The following is a 22086-nucleotide window of genomic DNA, read 5'->3' as shown; positions in this document are numbered from 1 at the left end:
TCTTTAGCCACCCCTTTCCCAAGCCAGGACCTGTTTAGTACACACACCCTTAAAACAAGATAGAGGTAGAATCACTCTTCTCCAAGGAGTACTGTTAATATCAAGTTACATTTGTATCCAAATGTCCTCTTCTCCAAATCAGACCATTCCTCCTTTATATTCACATCCCTGTGTAATTTAATTTGTCTAATCTGTGCAATGGAGGCTTTCAATTAAGATATTCTTTTTATCCAGCAACATCTCCCATTGAGAGACACACCCGAGATGCATTATTCAACAATATCGTGTCAGTGTTCGCTTACAAAATGTACTAAACAAAAAAAGTCAAGGGGCCACCAGAAATCAATAATTTATCTACAAAACATTCAGTTTTAGCAATGTGTTTACAGTTTGAGATGTTTTTAACATTTGTAGAACTCAAAAAGGAATACCAGGATTGACTAAGGTGCGATATTGGTTATTGCTATGCAATCCTGTGTTAACTGCTGTTGACTTCAACCCTATCGAACACTTCTGGCATCCACAAAAAACAGATTACCAGCCCATATAAAATGTAATAATGGCATATACATACTTTTTCTATTAAATCAATTTTTAAGATGTCTTAATAGCAGAAAACAAAATCCTAGAAGCAACAGTTGTTTAAGAACCAGTTCATAAGCCTTTTTGCTCGGGTACTCCCAGTGATTTTTCTGCCAACAGCAATGTCTTACTCCAACATATTAAATTAAGAAGATATGGGGTCGGACCTTTTAGAATAGGGAGATTGGAAAAACAAAAAGGCAAACGGTGCTGGTGCTTGGTTTATATAAAGCTTTATTTATTGAAAATGAAATGTCTGCAGTGACAGTTTTCATTGCATTTATACACAGCACTGTCAGGTTTAATATTTACAGTTTTTAAAGTAGCGTGCTTACGTTTAAGTACTGGTAACAATGCTGCAAGTCTTGCAGCAGGAAGAAGACAAACAACAGAGACATAATTGACAAACACTAAAATAAAGTGGTGATTCACATCAGATTTTGAACCAAACATCTGGAACATCCAAGCTAGATTTAGCCCATAGTTGACACTAATTTTTATTCTGATTAACTGGAAGGTTGGACTTATCCAAGTCGTCAAAGTAAGGGTGAAGCAGGGCTTGTCTGGCAGAAATCCTCTTGGCGGGATCATAGATTAACATTTTCTGTCATGAAAAAAAAAAGAAAAAAAGTTAATGGAAGCCAGACATGTTCATCAAGAATGCTCTAGCGCATTGCAATGATTTCATTATCCACATCCATCTATAAATGTTGCATTTTTTTAGCCATAACAAATAGTTTATGATGCAGACAGTGCTTGCAGACATGGTTTTAAACCTATATATTTTCAAGAACTCTCCTAGCTCAGCAAGTATTTTATTATCAATTGTAGTGGAGGTGCAAGACAGGAATTTTATAGATAAATTACAAAAAACAACAACAAGGTCTCTGTATGCGGCACTCCAGTACATGAGATTTGTATTGAAGTTTTTAAGATTCAACCTTTATTAGGTATGTTAAAATATAATCATATCTTTAATAAAACAAACACAAAAGTGACAATATTTATAGTGGATAGCACAAATAAAATGTGATAAAACCGAAGGAAGGATATTTGAATTGTGGCATCTTATTTTGTAGCTAGTAATATGTTGTGCATTTAACAGTCGAGCTTTTTTGGCTGAGGCAGATCCTCAAATATTATCCCATTATCTAGAGTGATATTGCATAATATACATATATTTATCCAGCAATACATTGGACTTAATTTAATTATCAGCCTGATCTCTAGTGTTAATGTTTATAGTCCTCTTTGTATATTGCTGTATAGTATAATTGACTATAGTTGTTTAGCAATCATGGGTTTAGATAATAACTAGATAGTGTTGCTAATAGAACTGATACTTAGATAAAAGGACGTTCCTCCTTCTCCTTCCGTGCACCCCAAAACTGGAACAACCTACCAGAGACTCTCATATCCACCACCAGCTTAAGTTCTTTCAAATCTAAGGCTGTCTCACACTTTAATCTGGTCTGTAACTGTTTCATACGCTCATAATATATATTTTCTTTAACTGTGCATGCAATGTCTTGTATATAAATGTATACCTTGTTCATTTATGTAACTGTATTTGTAACCATGTATTATTTGTTTTACTCTGTGCCCAGGACATACTTGAAAACGAGAGGTAACTCTCAATGTATTACTTCCTGGTAAAATATTTTATAAATAAATAAATAAATAAATAAAACACAGTGTCAGAGTTTAAACAGTGACCACTTATTCAGAATTGCTAAAGATCACTTGGTAGCTATGCATTTATTTATTTTTTAACACACTGATGATAACACACCATGTCAAGTGATCTTTAGCAATTCTGAATAAGTGGTCACTGTTTAATAAACTGACACTGTGTTTTATCCCATATACATATTTATATACTGGTTGATGAGGCAGCTTTTCCAGTGCCTGGTTTGCACTCAACCCCAAACCATTCCAGTTAATAGAAATTGAGTAAGTCATAGGAGGAGAAGGGAGGGGAGAAGGGGGAAGAAAAAAAACCCGACACCCTCTCACCCGAAAACGAATCCCAAGAAACGGTCATATATAATAATGCAATGGCTCATACAATTTTTTTAAAATAATAATAATAATAATTATTATTATTAAACCGTTGACATTTGTATGTTGCAGCTGAATTGAAATACCGGGTGCATTGTAAGAATTCTAACAGCAAAGTGTTTCCAGCTTTCCATTCAAGATCAAGTTTTATTTATGTCTTTAGCATTGAGTAGTCAGTGGAATGTAACCAAAACAATCCATACTGAAAAAGAAAAATATTTATCCAAATTTCCTTCTCCACAAGATATCAGGACAGAAATAAAAATTTTAAAAAACCCAGAGGCTGATACAACCATTTGTTCTCAAAAAGGTATAAAAAGAAAATATTTCCCAAACATTTTATGAGTGAAATACAGGCATACCCCGCATTAACGTACGCAATGGGACCGGAGCATGTATGTAAAGCGAAAATGTACTTAAAGTGAAGCACTACCTTTTTCCTACTTATCGATGCATGTACTGTACTGCAATCATATACGTGCATAACTGATGTAAATAACACATTTGTAACAGGCTCTATAGTCTCCCCACTTGCGCACAGCTTCGGTACAGGTAGGGAGCCGGTATTGCTGTTCAGGACGTGCCGACAGGCACATGCGCGAGCTGCCGTTTGCCTATTGGGCGATATGTACTTACTTGCGAGTGTACTTAAACCGGGGTATGCCTGTATCCTGAATTTGTGACTAGATGGAAGAGGTATAGCAGAACCACCCAATTGCCATTTCCAAATATGATGGGCCTTATAAAAGGTGGGTGAGAATCCTTTGTGCAGTTTATGGAATAGGCTGGGAGTAAATCCCCATCTTTGCCAATAATTAGTGATGGAGAGGAAAAATTTGCCATGAAAAGGTATTTTTTTTTTACCGCTGATGCTACATTGTTGGCTACCCATTTACATCTATTGGCAACTGTAAAATCATTACATACATACACGTCACTTACCTGGGGCATGTGGACTTCTGTTCTGACTCAATTCAAGAGAGCAAGCAGGATGTCTGCAGCCTCAAACCACACAACAGAGAGCCCCACACTCATAAGAGCACAGTTCCAAACAGAATGCATGAGTAAAACACCCCACCACAAAGCCCTTAATTCCATTTTGCCTGCTTTCCTTGATTGTGTGCTCTTGCTGCTGGCCCCCCCCCCCCCCCCCATCTCCACCAAATGACCACACGGGGTTATTTGACGCCAGAGCCGAGGAGGGGGGTGGGGAGAGAGCATGCCGGCAGCAAGAGCACACAACTCAAGAAAAGGGAATTGAGAAAAGGTAGATCTTCGGGAGCCACGCTCAAACCGCGTTATAAGCGGATCCGCGGTGTAGCGCATCGCACAATAATGGGTTGAGCTGTTCCTAATAAAGATTAAATATTAAAAACTTCATCAATACAAATTTAATGTACTGGAAAGTGCAGCATACAGAGACCGTGTCTTGTGCAATTTATGGTTTTGCACCCCCTGAATTTGCAGTATTGGATGATGCAAAGCGCTTGCATTTTCAGGCTCAAAGTTAATTTTCCTCCAAACATGCTCACTAGCCCAGTATTTAAAAAAAAAAAATACAAATAATTGTAGGTCATCAAAAGCCTATATGCTCTCCAACATCCCACAACATGAACTTGGCAGCACCTGTCAGTGTGCATTAGACAGTATTTGATTCCCTCAGTGACCCTTGAGGAATGAAAAAGGATTGGTGCGACATGGCTTCCTCCCTTGAAACCAATATTAGAGAACCAGACGCATTATAAAATAGTCTTCTGCTTCTGGTAGGAAAATAGAAATGTTTCACTCACATCAGCTCAGCATCAGTGAAAGTGAGCAATAGATTTGAAATTGGAAGCACCCAACGTCAGCTAAATGCTGCGTCACCACTGCAAGATAAATTGGACTTGCAAAAAGCAGTTACCAATCTTTAGCATTTTTAAGATCTGCTGTTTGTCTGAAGGGCATCGAAATGGTACAATGGCAAATCCCAGATTAAGAGGTATGCATTTAGGGACACCTATAGTTTATACAATGTGATAATGCTGCACAATTCTATACATAAAGCTGCACCCACATTCTATCATCATTTTAAAGGTTTGACATTCAAGGTTCACTGACCAACTAATGCAAACTCTTGAAGTTTTTTAAAGGACAGTGGAAGGCAAAATATATTTGTTGTGTAGTCTGTATTAGAATATTAAAAATGTCCAAATGTTACAATTCAGGTTTTCTATGACATTTTTCTTCTCGCTGCGTAGGTTTAGGTAGATCGGCATCACTAACTTCTAATAAATATATATCAGAATTAGTATTACATTGTGAAATACTAGTGTTCAGTTAGTTTAAACATAAAAAGTGGCTGACATTCAAGTGTCAAGGAGCACCATACAAGGGAGACTTATGGCGTTTCATTATAAATTTAAAGAATGAAAAAAAAAGCCATTTAATCTTTACATATTGGTGACGTTTGCAAAATAAAAATGGTTCTTTTAACATCAGTATTCTTGTTCCACATTGAACCTTAACAGCAGAACTCTGGTAACTATTTGCTCTAACTGATTTGCAATTGCTGGTGTACAAACTGATGGGTCATTTAAGCTGCGCCCCCCCTGCCAGGCCTCCCCCGGTCTCGCGCCCCGTCTCCTACTTTCCGCATGCATCAAATGACGCTCCAGGGTCGCGTGAAGTCACGTGTTACATGCCGCGTTGCCATGGAGACATCTGAAACAAGGTAAGTTTCCTTGTTGCAGAGGCCTCGTACGATCCCGGGATTAAATGCCTGGGGGAAGAGCGCGGGGCCTCTGCTGTGATTCCATCAGTCAGATAAACATAAGGGTGAACATGAATTTAGCAGATTGAAACAAAAAAAAAAAAAAAAAAAGTAAAATGACAATTACCAAGGGAAAGCTACTCTAAGTGCCTCCATTTCTTTTGATCCCGTGGTACTACCCCCTTAAAAAAAAAGTGTTACTTCCCTCTTTCATACTTACAGACAGCAAATCAAGTCCATCCTCGTCAATGTTTTTGACGTGAGACGATAAGCTAGCACCTTTCCATTTAGGGAATGTATTCTTATAATCTTGCAAGGACTCTACTTCTGGCCAGACTTCATTGTTAGGCGTCCCCAAAGCTCTAAAAACAAAAACAGTAAATACATCCCCATTTCTGGAAAACAATACCAAAGACGTGCACAAAGTACGTTCAGAGAAAATTATTAGGCCCCTCCAAAAAAGGCAGAATATAAGCTGCATAGTTAGATCACTGCACAAGGAGACAAGTAGCAGGTATAAATTCATTAAATACACATTAGAATTTAAAAAAACAAACAAAATAACACATTGTGAATAGTATTGTTAATCTCGAGAAAGGTGATAGATAAATGCATTAAAAACTGTATAACTAGGCTTGGATTTGTTATCTGTACAAACAAGATGAGGATACCCACTATACGTACGGAAATTCAAATAAAGAGGTCTTCAATTAGCACTGTGAAAGTATAAGCTGTGCTCAACTAACAGCTGAATTAGGTCTGGGTATGATGCAGTCCCACTTAGATAATCCAATTTGTTTCTTACACTAAACATTACCTTTACATTTATCCCTATTTCCCTTCAGAGTTAAATTGGTTACTCATTTTCTATTTAGCTGAAATTATTTAGGAATATGAAAAGTAATGAACTGGCCAGCACAGACTTTCTAAAGCATTGATTTTACAATTCAGACACGAGTTATGGGCCATATTTACAAAACACCTTCCAGCTTTGGAAGGCACCATTAAGTGGCTACAGAAAAAACGTAGAATTCAAATTAAAAATGTACCTGAATATTCTGAACAGCTGGTCAATTTCAGAGTCACCATGGAAGAGGGGCTTCTTTGTGGCCATTTCTGCATATATAGTTCCTATGCTCCACACATCAACTGGAGTGGAATATCGCACAGATCCTAGCAGCACTTCTGGCGCTCTGTACCACAATGTCACAACCTGTAGCAATGAGATAGTTTCTGGAATTTATATTGGAGATAGAGGGATTACCGAGAGCCAGCCAGAAAATCATCAATCCCATCGGTCAAGATTAGTCCGTTTTTATAAAGATCATTTGAGGCGACGGAATTGCTCTGTAGTGGCTGTATCAGTGATGTGCGACTAAACAAATGTTTGTGGACTTTTGTTGAGCTACTGGAAAGGCAAGATTTAAATGTAGGCAAAGGACCATGGCAAAATTAATATCTTCTATTAGCTCAGTGTCCACCCACAACAAAAATAATAGCGCAGCAAAATATAACAGATTAACACTTTTTATATGGGATGCAACAACCAGACTGTGGTGCTTCACAATATTAGCCACACACTGGTAAAGATGAGCCACCACAAATTCATGTTACAAAAGGACCAACGTCAAATGTTGCAGACATCGCATGAAATAGCTGCGTGGCAGCAGTACACAAAATAAAGATATATGACATGTCCCACTGCTCCTTTGAAATAAAATGTATTTGGTGTGGCAGCCCATTTTTACCAGTACAATTAAATGTTTTAAAACAAATTGACTTTTCCTTATCAAAGTTCTTCGATTTCAGCAAAATAAGTTCAATATTCGAGTCCTTAAATATGGCCTCTAATCTGAATTTTCATAAATGAGTTTGAATGCACCCGTGGGGAGATAAAGCCTTAGTCTGCTTCTAAGCACCAAATATGTATAATTGAAAAAAAAAAATTTAAGGACCATCCACGCTCCAGGGAATTTAGAGCTCAAACCGCAGTATCTACTAGCACTTTCACAAGGAAAACACAACCTAGAAAAGGACATGCAGCGCTGAACGGCTTAAAAGACAAGCAAGCGTGCTCCTCTGCAGGCAAATGCAGTGATGTGTATATCCACAAACGTAAAACAGCAGTTCATGTATATGAAGAGTTCCTGGGCCACAGGCAGATGAAGAGCACGGCTCCTATCTATTCATTAACATCTATATTTGTCAGTTTTGTCATTGGTTTGAGGATTGTCTCTTATTCCTCTGTTAACATAGTGGTGCATTTTTATTCCGTTCATTTTGGCCCTAATCATTGGACCAGGAGATGGATATATACAAGTTTGTTTTAGGATATATTAGAAGTCGATATTAGAGTTGTTATTTATTACATCCCACCACCTCCTGCCCCTCTTCTCTTTATGTTAGCCTGTCAAACACTATTTAATGTCAGTGTTTCAATGTTTCATTCTTGATGTGCTACTAGAGGATTCATTTAGGGGTGTAGAATGTTCCCAGTTTGGTTCTTTGTTGTACCTACACATTTTAGGAATTGAGAGCACATCCTAATTTGGTTAAAAATATATCCAACAACACTCCAACAGTCTGATGGATCTCCAACAACACTCGCCTTTGTTTAGTATTTTGAGTTTCATTGTAGCCATTATGCTCTAGTTTCAAAATGTTATGGGTAGCATTCTACAGCTTAAATGTTTTGGGATGCTATTGCTTATAAACACTCCATTTTTTCAGAGTATCTCTTTTTAATGTCACCTTTTTGGGTGGACCGTTTGCGTTTATGCTCAGGTGCCCCATTTGACAGATCTCCACGGTAGATTCACAATATCAACACCTGGTGAGTTTTCATCCAGGCGAGGCTTAATTGCCTAGATAGCCGATCATGGGCACTCGGTGGTACACCTAGCAGTGTTTGTATGTGTGTTTTTGACCCAGATTTTTGACATGGAGCTGTGCTCTTTATCTACCTGTGGCTCATGAAATCTTCATATATTCACCTGACTGGAGAAGCACGCCCACGGAGGTTGGGACGGGTATAGAGAGTACAAACTGCTCAACTGCTGCTGCAGTTTTTCCTTTATTATTCAATATACCAATATTGGCGTGTGGATGTCCGGATAGTTCTAATTTTCTATACACTCCCAGAAGCCTATATGTGGAGGTTGATGTAGAGGGCTGATTTGGGTCTCAGTGGGATTGTGCCCCGACCTCCTCCGCCCGTGGATTTATCTGACTGGAACTGTTATTATTGTGCTAGCGATTTGCCCTCAATCATCCAGGAGGGCCACCTCATTTACATCCGTGTATGGATGTATGTACTACCTTATACACGTAACCCTGTATACTGGGAACACTGGGAACTGTGTTCTACCATCATCAAGGGTCCTGGATAGATCCTGTTGGGGTTTCGAGTCATACGAGGACATCACCAGACAATCACGAATTACTGAACGGCTGTATTATACCTTTTTTTTTCTTCTTCATAACCATTTATAGACGCAATACGGATAGAGATAGCGCCCGGGTATCTTTCCTATTACACCTGTATGCTGGGACTCTGAATTAATCCAACACGGCATGTTATGAAAGTACTTGGGGAAATACAGCCTCTGGATTCTGGTTTCTACTTTGCAGCACTGGTGAGGAACGCATGCGCTTCAATTTACCCAGCAGTACATGTAAGCCGGCCAAAAAAAAAAAAAGCACTTTAAGCCCCAACACATTCATATCGTTTATGGCAAGGCTCCCCCAGTCACTGGTCTGACCCAGGCATGAGGGTCTGTGATACCAAATGAGGAGCCTTTTATTGGGATGGGGGCAGGTAGCGATAATGAGCGGCGATTCTGTTCTCCAAATAAAAGAAGATGTATAAGGTTACTAATGCAGTAGAGCTCAAAATTGCCTAAACTGAACCATATGCATAGTCAGAAATGGGGCATTGGTATCAACCTCAATTTAACCAAATTTGAAACAGAAGTACTCTCACCCTGCAGTATTCTCTAAAATACTGTTGATATTTTAGTTAGATTTAGACACTTTTAAAGTCTTAAGCAAAGGGTCTGTCAACACGGGGACTTGATTCATCCACCGGATGGCAAACTGAAACCCTTACCTCATGTGTGTACACTCGAACAGGGATTCCAAAGGCTCTGGCCAGCCCAAAATCTGCCAACTTAATTACTCCTTTGCTGTCTATTAACAAATTCGGAGGCTTCAGATCTCTGTGTAAAACTCTTCTGGCATGGCAAAACACAATCCCTTGCAAAATCTGATACAAATAACTCTAGGGGATAGAGACATACAAATGAGCAATATGTAAAAATCAATGTATATACATTCCAATGCACTGAAAAGTAAGAAAAAAAAAATCATGACAAAACAGCAATCTTCCTTGGGTGGGGATATAGATTTCTAGCGTTACGAATCCATCGCTGTGGGTACCAGCTGCAACAGCCAATGACAGAAATGTCTTGTGACGTTACCACCACTAACTAGCTCACCCGATAGGCATCGTATGTAACTAGGAATATCTTCTCCTTAATTTACGGTTCTTAATGTGGTATGAAAGTCATGTGATTCAATTTTAAAGCTGCTATTTGGTAAACATGTAAGAAATTGTGAAAAGTTAAGAGCTTCTAGACACTTAATGCAAATATCTTTATGAAAGTCACATATGGATATTAAAGATTCTTGGCCTTACTTACACCAAGGAGAAGAATTAAAGGCACTCTATTTATAATAAATTATTGTTTGATCTTAGACTACTGTATATTTTGAATAGAACAAAAAACATTGAGTATGTGTGGTCAGTGGACAAAAAACAAATGTGAATAGCACACAAAATTAGCTTTGGACACTTTCAAATTGTACATTTAATTCAATTAAAGTACTGTCAAATGTTTTGTTAAATACAAAGTCACATTTAAAAACAAAAAAAAAACACATTTACAAAAACGGCCGCTGCATCAAACTTTATGGACACCATTTAGTCTCAGAGTCCGATTGGGTCTGTCTTAGGACGAGGCCATAGTAGGTGGCACTGAGCGATCCGTGGCCTGCAGGGTTGCGCGATAGGGGGGAGCATGTGACGCCACGTGAGTGCTTCGTCCTCATTGGCTGAACCGCGCACGTGACACGCTCGTCAAGTTCAAACAAATGTATCTCACCGTGCATCGGCCGCCCCGGCGCTCACGTGCCATCGGTGGACATGCACATTGCTTCCTTCCTTTTGTTTTGGCGCAAGCGATCGCGCCAAACCTCTTACTATGGCTGCGACCTTCGTGTGAGGGTAGTGGAACAAGACTGCAGATTTATTCTGACATGCTGTTCTATCTAAGGCAGCAATGGTTTTGTACATTTAGTTTTGGTTGGAGATGGGGAGACTGCTCCTTAAGTCTCCGCTGAGCTCCATACTACAAAACAATTGTTCATTACCTTAACTAGCATCGCCTCTATGTACTGGCCGGAAGGAATGGAGTCCAGATACTTCTTTAGGTCCATGGAAAGGAATTCGAAGATTAGGTACAGCCGTGAATCTTGCATAAGGACATCTAGCAGGCTAGAAGACAAAAACATGAGGGTATATATGCATTTATAATTAAAATAATTTAAAAGGCTGTCTTCGGTGATAAATTATAATCTTTTGTTTATCGTAAACATGACATTAAGAATATGTCTACTCGTGCACAATTTGGTGCATGCTGCTCTTAAACAAAAGAACAAAATGATACATTAAAAAAGTGAATACAACACACAAAACCACCAAAAATATTCTTAATACATTGACTTGTGCCAATCTGCAAGTGTAACACCACCCCTACTACTCCATAAAATCATCATCAGATCGCACACAGACATACAGTACCTGTAGTATGGAGTATGCTCCCCATACAATAGGACCAAGTACCTTTAAAGGCTGTGCCACTGACAAACCACTGTAGCTGCATTCTATGCTTCTGTGTTGGTTGCTTCTGTGTAGGTTTTTTTAACTACACACTAGTCTTAACTGAAGTTAGAGGGGGGGCTCCCATTTCTTGGCTTTACACTTTAGTAAGAGGGGATAAACTACGCTGAATGGACCATGTGGATAAGCACCATTTCCCCCTTTTTAGTTTGATCTTTGATGCAATATTTCAGGACTTCCATATTTCCGGTTGAATATATTTAAGTATTCAAAATCATTAGGTGGAGCAGAGTCTCAACCGTAGATTACAAGTGATTCTGGCATTATAAAACAGACTCAATACAAGGCTTCTATGCTTCTTACAGTAGCATACCGTTATAATCCCATGTGTAGAATACTTTATTCATTTTTTTAGTGTGCCTTGATTTTCTAAGGATTCTCCCTTAGACTTTTAGTAAATAAATTAGAAGCTGCCGCCTGAAAGGTATGTAGCCATGTATCCTCTTGGTTACTAATCTGCCCTGCCCAACACAAACCCTGGTACCAGTGCAGGCAGTGAGTGTTGGGGTTAATCTGGGTTCCACTGCAGTAAACAAATCCCTTGAGTGGCAAGGGGGTGGGCCTGAGGCCTGTGTGCTGTCCTATCAGGGGCCCAGACCTAGGACCCTCCTCCTGGGTACAAAAGGGACTGCAGATCCTCATTTAGTGGTTGTTGGACGTGTGGAGCCAGGGCTCTGACCACCTTTCTTCCCCTCCTGCAAGGGAGTGGGATACTACTACTTACTCCCCCAGGGAGTAGGGGAGCAAAGGATAGACCTTTGGGGTCTCAAGCCCTGGGGGTTGAGTCCAGGGACCCCAAGAAGAGTGTACCTGTTGTACTATGAAGAATAAAGACCAGTTGCTGTTTTTAGACTCCTGCCTGTGACTGCAGTTTATCAGGGGGTGCGCAAGATGGTTTTTCCTGCAGGGACCGCACCCAGCACTGATGGGGCCTGCCGGGAATGGAGGCGCTGCACCCATGTACGAGATGAGCTCTATTTCCTAAAAGCCTGTCCCATCTTCCCCACTACCATCGGTGGACACTCCGCAATCCTGTAAGCCTCACAGGTACAACACAGTGAGAGTACAGGTAACAGTGACATCTCCCAGTGGATGGGGGAACACCTGTTACATGTAGATGGGGCCAAACTATCGTCCAGCAGAGAAGGCTGCTTGGAATAGGGGGTTCAAGAGCATAACTTGAGGAAAAAACATGACATACATACCACACTATGTTCGGATGTTGAAGCTCTTTTAAGAGAGAGATCTCTCTAATTGCTGTACTGGGAACACCTTCCTCCTCATTCTCCAATCGAATTTTCTTCATGGCAACCACCCTACCTGACGCTTTATGCCGACCCTTATACACAACACCATAGGTGCCTAGGTAAAAATAAGTAGAAAAATAAGATGACATGCCACAGTGCAGAACAGGCTCATAAGGCTCAGCTTTGTGGGAGTGCAGGAGACCACTCGTCACCATCACACCATCCCTTCCATTGAAAGCTGTATATTCTAACAATTTCACCGCCATCATTCCTCGCAGGCAGCGGGCTTAAGCCCCGCCCCCCCAACTCTTTTACAGGTATAGTCCTACTTCAGAGATTGAGAATATGTAAACTATAAATGGCATTTCTTGATACAGCATGTTCATCTTTAAGGGGTGGTCAGATACATATTACAAATATAGTAAGAGATGCAGGCACACAAGTAAAGGATGGTAGGTGGATACTTAGCTGCCGGTGCACTGTATCACGGAGGGAGTCCAAGGGTCTCAGTAATTGCAATCGGTGAACAGAGATGCAGTCACACGGGCTTAATCATATTAAATGTAACGTGCCAAGAAAACCAACGCTTCAGCAGAATATTGCTGCCTTTGTCAAGGTGTTTACGGCCATTATGGGGATGAGAGACCGTGTCACCTGCAGAGCGGCGTCCTGTGTTACCATGGCTGTCTACAGCCGGCCTGACATTGGCACGCCCGCGTCATCAGGAGTCGTCAGCTGGGATTGGTGGTCAGAGCGCAGTGGGGTAAGTGTATTAGGTATAAAATATGTGTCCACTATGTAGCCCTCACCTTGACAAAGGCAGCAATATTCTGCTGAAACGTTGGTTTTCTTGGCACGTTACATTTCATATGATTAAGCCTGTGTGCCTGCATCTCTGTTCACCAGATACATATTACAACCATTAAGTGTTTATTTTAGGCTTTCAGAATTGTCACATTGGGCATATGGGGGAAGGACTACTTTAGCTTTACTACTTGTGTGTGTACCGACTTCAACACATTGCTTAATTGAAAGAAACCATTCCATAGAGCAGAGGAAATGCAAGAGAAATATTTATACAATAACAGCTTGTTAAACTGTCAGTGGCAAAAACAAAGACAAATAGAACTATGAATAAAAGAAAATATTTGCATACAAACAACCTACCGGAAAAATAAACACTGTAGTCCTAGTGTTAGCAGTGTAGTATTTTCAGGGATTGTTCAGGGACTGAAACAACCACTAATTAATCTGTACTATTACTGGAGACGCTTGCTGGATATCGTTAAAATAAGTCATTCGGCAGAGGTGTTTCTTAATCGGTGATGTTCACTTAAAGCTGCAGTTAAAGCGATAGCCTATGTGTGTGTGTGTGTTTTTTTAAATCAGTTCTGTACTATGAGAAAATACTTGTAGCATTTTTTTTAAAAATATTTGTTTCTATAGAAACCATTTACAAAGTCACACCCTCTTTTCCCTTCTGAGAGGTTCTGGCCCGAGCCCTTCCCTCTCTCTAGCAGTGCACCGATTGTATCTAGTAACTGCCTGGTCACATGATCTTCCACCCAGAATGTTGCATCCTGGGTACAGTTTTGCAGCAATAACCCATAGCAAAGGATCGATCTGCAACTTAGCTAATCACTTGTCAGTGTGCAGATTGTATTGATTTTAAACGGCAGCTTGGAGGACACTCAAAGGAAGTCACTGCGATTTCAGTACAGATTACAAGAACGTTTGCACAGCATTGACAATAAAATAGGAACATACAAGTGCATCTACTAAACACTGTATGTATATATTTATATAACGCCCAGCGTATTCTGTGCTATACAAGAGGTACACGGAATTAGAAAAAAGGTCAATGTAACGAACAATATGAAAGGAAATTCCTGCCCCAGGACAGCGTACAAACTAACTGGTATATTGGAAGACAGACAGTACTGTAGGTGAAAAACACATTGTAAATAACATTTAGAAGCCTATTAAATGTGTAATTAAAAAAATATATATATTTTTGTTTTTACAGTAGCTAAACTGGAAGTTTCACTCGTCCCCCGGGATCCAGGGAGGCCTCACAAGGTAATCACACCTTCTTCCAACTCCAGGGGACGCCCCGTTCCAGAGATGTAACCAGTGAATACTTTTAGAGGCCATTTTGTCTCCTCTGCAGGGAGATTTAAAACAAGCGACTTGACGGGCAAGTATCCTGGAAACTCTGGTTCCCCAGAGCTGAAAATAATATAGCGCGGTTCAGCTACAGAACACCCCTTGGTTCTCACCCTGTGTTTATATTTATATATATATATATAAAAAATTTAAAAAAAGTGGGGGAGATTGCAGATTTAGCTATTAGTTAACCGATTAAGCACCTTCACAAACTGGGTCATGAATAAAGGTGAGGAACATACTCACCCTCTCCAATTTTTTCTATCTTTGCATACTCATCCATGTCTGTGCTGAGCTGGATATTCCTGAAAATAGAAAATGTAGGGAATTACCAACGATTAACGAAATTATTAGTGGTCAAAAAGCTGCCCCCATGGCACTTGGATTGTGTGTCCGTTGCAAACTTTAATAAGAGGAACAGCGTAGGACAATGGTTCCCAGTCTTAAAACAAAGGCCACCAAAACAACTTGTCTTGCATTTGGGACCCCAATCATGCATCCGATGAGCAAATGAGATGTACGGTTTGGGACACAGACAAATTCTTAGTAACACCCTAGATTTGTCACTGTATTGCCTCCTAGACACCACCATGATCAGCCGGTATAGACATGTAAAGAAATAACCGGCTAGCACTCAAAGCTGGGTTAAAAGAATTATTAACCAAATGTTTGTCTTTATTGGACTCCTTTTCAAGTCCAATATCCTGGTCACCATCTTTACCTGCCCTCCTGGCACTCAGACCCCATCGCAGTTTCAAACCAGGAGACTTAAATTACACAGAACTGGGAAGCTCTGGTACAGGATAATCAAAATATAAAAAAAAGCTGTGTGTGCTGTGCACGCGCATAGTAAGTGAAACTTCTTTGACTTTTGTCACAGAAATTGTATTTGTATTGGTGATGTTTTAATTAAAAATCAAAATACAATTTCATTGACAAAACGCAAATAAATTTGACTTAGAACATGCGTACACATCCCTTGTATTTGCACTAAGCGTGAATTCCTCGTGTGTGTGTGTGTGTGTGCGTGACTGTGCGTGTGACGGTGCGTGTGACTGTGTGACTGTGCGTGTTACTGTGTGACTGTGCATGTGCGCGTGACAGTGCGTGTGCGCGCGACTGACTGTGTGTGTGTGTGACTGTGCGTGACCATGTGCGTGTGACCGTGTGACGTATGCGCAGCCCCCCTGCACCTCACACATCCCCCTAACCTATTCACAGTCAGTGTGTGTATGTGTCAGTCAGTGTGTGTGTGTGTGACAGTCAGTGTGTGTGCATGTGTGTCAGTCAGTGTGTGTGTATGTGTGTCAGTCAGTGTGTGTGTGTGTGTGTGTGTGTATATATATGTATGTGTGTGTTTCTGTCACTGTATACATAGGTCAGTGGTTGCCAACTTGGAGGGGGGCAGGATTCCCAAAAGGCTTTGATGCAAGTGCGTGTGGGGGAGGGGGGGTTCAGAGATAGGAGATTGGAAATACATTACTGGTGGTGATACAAAAAGTGGGAAAAATACATGGTAGGACATAGAAGAGTGACCAAACATATATAAACAGCGATTCAGTCACAAACACAAAAAAGTAATTTCCCTACATCAATAGCCTAACATTCATCCAAGTGTGATCTTTAGTCTTTCTAATGACATTGTTTGGGGACCGAACATCTTAAACCGTGGTCATGCTTTGTGCACCGAACACAGAATGGGGCTGGCTCAGTCTAAGGCTGAGATTATAGTGTGTTCATGGCATCGCACGCGCCTGTAGCTCAAGCGATTTCTGCACTTACTATTTCAGGCAGCGGGGAGACAAGGCTATGTCACGAAGCTGGTTCGCCGTGATTGGCTGAACCACTCACGTGACCCAGTCACGTGAAAAATACATTTTGTCGTCTTTTCAAAACGCAGTCACGCCATCGTGTGCACTAGGGGCGGCCTCCAGGGGATCCTGCAATTGGTACTTGTCGCGTGTGTGCACCATCGCACGGAGTAGAAATCGCTGCCTAAGGCTGCGCTTATAGTGCTGGCGCAGCAAGACAAATGTATTGCCGCCGTCACGTACACTTATAGTAGAAGCGACGCAGCAACGGCATTGTCACGATCGCTAGAAGTCACATCAATTTGATTTTTCCAGCGACCGCAGCGTGACGTTACCATCACAGGCACTATAAGTGCAGCCTAAGGCTTTGCCCCCACTGGCGCTGAACTTGCTCATGCTTGGAGAGCTCTCCAAGCATCAGCGCAGGTTGTCCTTTAAAATTTCGCAAGCGCTCGCGGGGGGAGGGGGAGAGGAGGGAAACGACACGATGCAGGGGAAGCTGAGTGCACCAGAGTATAAAAATTGTTTCGCTAAGCGCAGAGCGTCGGTGAGCGTGTGTGTGCACGTGAATATGCGAGCGGGGACTTACATATATATTTATATGCAAGTCACCTCGCCCAGCGCCGCCCGCTCAGCGCTAGCGGGGCCGCAGCAGTCTACTGTTAGAAAAATGAGGAGGGGGGGTGGAATATTTTTTCTTGATCCCCATGGCACCCAAGCTAAAACCAGTCTTCCCCAACGGGTAAGGCTTTGTCCCCGCTAGCGCTTAGCGCGCTCATGCTTGGAGAGCTCTCCAAGCATGAGCGCCGGGTGTCCTTTAAATTTTCACAAGCGCTCGTGGGGGGAGGGGGCGGGACGCTGCAGGGGAAGCCGAGCGCGCTAGAAAGTTTCAATAATTTGTTTACTTAAGCGCCGATGAGCGTGTGTGCCCACACAAACACGCGAGCAGGGACGTGCGCATATATATCACCTCCCCGCCTTAGGCTGCGTCCCCGATAGCGCTGAGACAGTAACTTACATATATAGCTATATGGAAGTCCCCGCTAACCCGTGCTCAGATAAACAAAAAAAAATTATACTTTCCCGCGTGCTCAACTACCCGCAAAGCGCCCCCCCCCCCCCGCGCGCGCGCACGTAAATGCAGGACACCCGCCGCTCATGCTTGGAGCACTCTGTGCCAGCGGGGACTCAGCCTGAAGGCACAATAAGCACAAGTTTAGACTCGATCCAGCGCCAATACAACAGACTGTTGCAACGTCCTAGGAAGATATTGCAATTTTCTATTCGTGACACCCACGGCCATATTTGCAGTTTGTCTCAAAATTACACAAAAACCTCAAATGGAAAATTGGAGGTGGGGAGGGGGCGGTTGTAATCATTTTTGGAGGACAAGGATTGACACTTTAAACCTCTTCAGTGTCCATGGACCCAGCACAAATCATGTGGGGGGCTCCATAGTGCCCTCAATTAAACACACAATTCTTCAAGTTTGTTAGTTTTCTAGAGGGCGTTTGCAATCAGAGACCACGAACTAAACAGGGAGACACCCCCCACTCCGTTTCTACCAGAAGGATCACTAGTACCGGAGGAGGCTCGCATCCAATAAAGTAGTGCTACTGAAAGGGGTTTAAAAAAAAAAAAAAAAAAGTTGGTACCACTGGGTGCAAGTCATTTGTTTATTCTATCATATATAGGGCACAAAACCGCAAATAAATATACATAATGCAGGATTGCTGGGATTTTTTCAAATTAAATATACTAGTAGATAACTATTTACCATTTGACAGGACTGATAAGGAATGGGATGTAACAGGGCACACTGACAAGCACATGCAGGGCGCCCAGGAGAAGAGGTTAATACCGGGTTTAGCAAGTCAAGGCTTGAGACCTCACATATACAGGGAACAGCAATCCAGTCCCCCGAGGATTACTGCACAAAGGTGCCACTGCCTGTGTATGGGAAGGGGAAGCCCATCCTAACACATACATATATATATTAGCGGATAAGGAAAGTAGTGCTGCAGAGCCCCCCAGTTGGGTGATTATGCCAGGCAATGCATACAGTATAATAGCATAGGGGGAGGGGGTGTCATTTTACTGCAACATCCCTTTACCAAAGCGTTATGTGCGTGGTGTGAGTTACATACCCTCTCTATACATCGCTGCGGGACCCAGGGGAATGGCCGAGGCGCGCTATACCCAGAGCAGCGGCACGTTTCCCCGTAACCCAGGGGGTCACGGGGTGCCAGAGACACGGGAGCAGGGGGAGAGTAACACACGCGGAGCCCAAACCGAGAGGACCGGGGCAGCCACGTGTATGCACAGCCCGAGTGCTGGAGAGGCCCGGCCAGGAGAGGGGGGGAGAGGCCCGGCGGGGAGAGGGGGGGAGAGGCCCGGCCAGGAGAGGGGGGGAGAGGCCCGGCGGGGAGAGGGAAGGAGAGGCCCGGCGGGGAGAGGGAAGGAGAGGCCCGGCCGGGAGAGAGGCCCGGCCGGGAGAGGGGAGAGAAGCCCGGCCAGGAGAGGGGAGAGAAGCCCGGCCAGGAGAGGGGAGAGAAGCCCGGCCAGGAGAGGGGAGAGAAGCCCGGCCAGGAGAGGGGAGAGAAGCCCGGCCAGGAGAGGGGAGAGAAGCCCGGCCAGGAGAGGGGAGAGAAGCCCGGCCAGGACAGGGGAGAGAAGCCCGGCCAGGAGAGGGGGGAGAGGCCCGGCCAGGAGAGGGGGGAGAGGCCCGGCCAGGAGAGGCCGCGAGAAGGCCGGCCAGGAGAGGCCGCGAGAAGCCCGGCCAGGAGAGGGGAGAGGCCCGGCCAGGAGAGGGGAGAGGCCCGGCCAGGAGAGGGGGAGGCCCGGCCAGGAGAGGGGAGAGGCCCGGCCAGGAGAGGGGAGAGGCCCGGCCAGGAGAGGGGAGAGGCCCGGCCAGGAGAGGGGAGAGGCCCGGCCAGGAGAGGGGAGAGGCCCGGCCGCCGCCGGACACTTCCCAGCAGGATGGTACCGGGAGCAGCGACCAGTTCTCGGCCACGCACTCTAATTATTCACCCGCAAACCAGTGAGGACCATAAAGTATCCGCGAACCCGGCGCATGGTTAAAGCAGCGCAGCGCATTACCGCGGGGACCGGCTCCGGCTGGTGAGGAAGCAGCTCCCGAATGAGGAGATTTCAAACCAACCGCGCAAAGCTGTCCAAGCTGGGCCAATCACAGCGCGCGTAGACATTCAAAGCAGCCAATCAGCGGCGGCCTGCCATGACGGCGCGAAAGAAGCTGGGAAAGGGCGGGGGGGAAACAGCTGCAGGGCGCCAACGACAAGCAAAATATTATGACGCTGGTGTTTTCTTTAAAACGCACAGCGAGCCGCGCGCGGTCGGGCACCTTGGAAACATGTTGTAGGATAGTGCTCAGTGAGGCAATGACATATAACGGCTCAGGTTATTTTCCTGTCAGCCATTGGGCGGTTACATCATTCCCCAAAGCTGAGCTGCGTGGTGCGGCAGGCTGAGCTGCGTGGTGCGGCTGGGTGGTGCGGCAGGATGAGCTGCATGATGAGCTGCATGGTGCGGCAGGCTGAGCTGCGTGGTGCGGCAGGCTGAGCTGCGTGGTGCGGCTGGGTGGTGCGGCAGGCTGAGCTGCGTGGTGCGGCAGGCTGAGCTGCGTGGTGCGGCTGGGTGGTGCGGCAGGATGAGCTGCGTGGTGCGGCAGGATGAGCTGCGTGGTGGCAAAGGAAGATGTATTAACCCCTCCGGGGCTGCTGTGCCAGTGACCGCATGAGCTGGGATTCCATGTGCATGTGTCCCTGGGTATGGGGCGATGCTGAGGGCTTAGTGATGGAGGGGGGGCCTTGCTAATAAGAGGAGATTTCTTGTGTGATTTCACACCATCCACCATGTCACAGATGGAAACAAGGCGCACATGCGTCTTTTAAGTAAATACGCACAACTCACTATGTGATGTTAAAAGCAACAATCCTCTAAATACTGGAGTACACAATACCCCTCATCATATATATATATATATATATATACACATAAATATCCCCATGTCATGCCACATTAAATGATGAGACCGCCTCCTAACTCTTAGGCCAGGTCCATAGTGCCTTCGCCCGTGCGGAGGTGCGTTTTTTGGCCATGGTACGCGTGCCGTCCGTAGGCGTGTCTACGGGTGTGCCAGTGACGTGGCGGAGTTGGTTCGCATGGGCGAACCGCTCACGTGACCGGCCTGTCGTGCCAAGAAATCAGTTGAACTGATTTCTCAAGAAACGCGCGCCCGCATGGACGCGAACACTGCCTTAAAGCACTCTGTTCGCTCAGCGTGCGGACGCCTCCGCACAGTCTGCAGTACCATGGCCCCAGCCTTACTCAGTCTCAGACTACGCGGGTGCTGGGGGCAGGCACGTAATTGCACACTTTTTTCTTTTTCTGATAAAATGTATTTTCCTCCCACATTTCTGTGAAAGTGTGGCCATATGAATAAGCCACTTTTCCTCTTTCATATAAACGGTAGAGCTGTTTCCCAGCAATTTGTGTGACAATAACACATTAGGACTTTGTCTCACGCGGCATGTGGTAAATCTCACGCTGCTGGGGGCTCTGACAGGGTGACTAATAGCCACAGGGTATATGCAGGATATAAGTATGGCCAGATAGCTGAACTCATCCCTCTTGGAAGCACACCAAGTCCTTTAGTATATTTTTAACTTTATTGAGAATATCCGCAAATAAAGGGTGCTTGTAGATGTTATGAGTGGTGAGAGAGTGCTTCTATGTGAAGGTGCTTTTGTATAAGGGAAGGTCAAAAATGGATTGCTTGCAAAGGGGTAGGTAAGATAGGTGTACTCACTCAGCCTGCTTGGATGGAAAGGAAGTACGTGATTCCTGTCACACAGGAAAAGTGGCTGGACTGTGCTAACTGTGAACACAGACAGGGGAGTAGAGACAAACCATCTCAGCTAGGAGGACTAAAGAGGTTGTCAGGGCAACCAGCTATTGGTAGTCTGGAGGGGGAAATGTATCAAAATGTATCAGTTCCCACATACACTGGGAGTTACAGCTGCAGGGAAAGCTTACATACAAAATGGAGAAGTCTGGCAGTCAGAGCTGCAAAGGGGGGAACAGAAATAAACAATCCTGTTCCAGGACACTCCCCGTCTGGTATCTGTAGATACCACTATAACTAAATTATGTGGAACATATGTAAATACATAACAACAATGCATAACATCACATTCACATAACAGTGCGATACCAGGTTAGTACCACTGGCTCCAAGGTCCCTTGGCCAAGGTCCTTTGGCAAAGGATGCTGGGTGGATGCACCAGTCCAGGCTAGCTGGGTGCTCCACAATGTCCTTTTGTGAAAGTCTCTGCAATTGTTTCTGTCACGATAGCTTACAGGGTTATAATATACACCAAATAACTGGGTTGAATTGAATGCGACTGTGATATGATAAAGAAAGTTTATTCCTTCAGGGAAGGTGAACACACAATATTGAACAAATAACACACAGAATATATACACTTA

At 43.7% G+C, this 22086-nt stretch overlaps 1 protein-coding gene across 3 annotated transcripts; it reads right to left on the bottom strand.

Moving 5' to 3' along the window:
* Nucleotides 1-798: 798 nt before the first annotated feature.
* CDK1 (cyclin dependent kinase 1) lies at nucleotides 799-21427 on the bottom strand. 3 transcript variants are annotated; one of them, XM_075612964.1, is made up of 8 exons: nucleotides 21407-21427; nucleotides 15014-15072; nucleotides 12560-12716; nucleotides 10826-10949; nucleotides 9504-9674; nucleotides 6445-6608; nucleotides 5616-5757; nucleotides 799-1186 (listed from the first exon to the last, which is right to left on the bottom strand). In XM_075612964.1, the coding sequence occupies exons 2-8, from the start codon at nucleotides 15048-15050 to the stop codon at nucleotides 1073-1075; spliced, it is 909 nt and encodes a 302-aa protein (XP_075469079.1). In that variant the 5' UTR covers nucleotides 15051-15072; nucleotides 21407-21427; the 3' UTR covers nucleotides 799-1072. The 3 variants fall into 3 exon arrangements, with proteins under 3 accessions (XP_075469079.1, XP_075469078.1, XP_075469077.1); XM_075612963.1 differs by lacking the exon at nucleotides 21407-21427 and adding an exon at nucleotides 19940-19961; XM_075612962.1 differs by lacking the exon at nucleotides 21407-21427 and adding an exon at nucleotides 19678-19819.
* Nucleotides 21428-22086: the final 659 nt, after the last annotated feature.

The sequence above is a fragment of the Ascaphus truei genome, chromosome 8 (genome assembly GCF_040206685.1).
Source record: "Ascaphus truei isolate aAscTru1 chromosome 8, aAscTru1.hap1, whole genome shotgun sequence".
In the NCBI taxonomy this organism is placed as follows: Eukaryota; Metazoa; Chordata; class Amphibia; order Anura; family Ascaphidae; genus Ascaphus; species Ascaphus truei.
The sequence above is the reverse complement of the archived record's forward strand: the minus strand, read 5'-3'. Positions and strand labels throughout refer to the sequence as shown.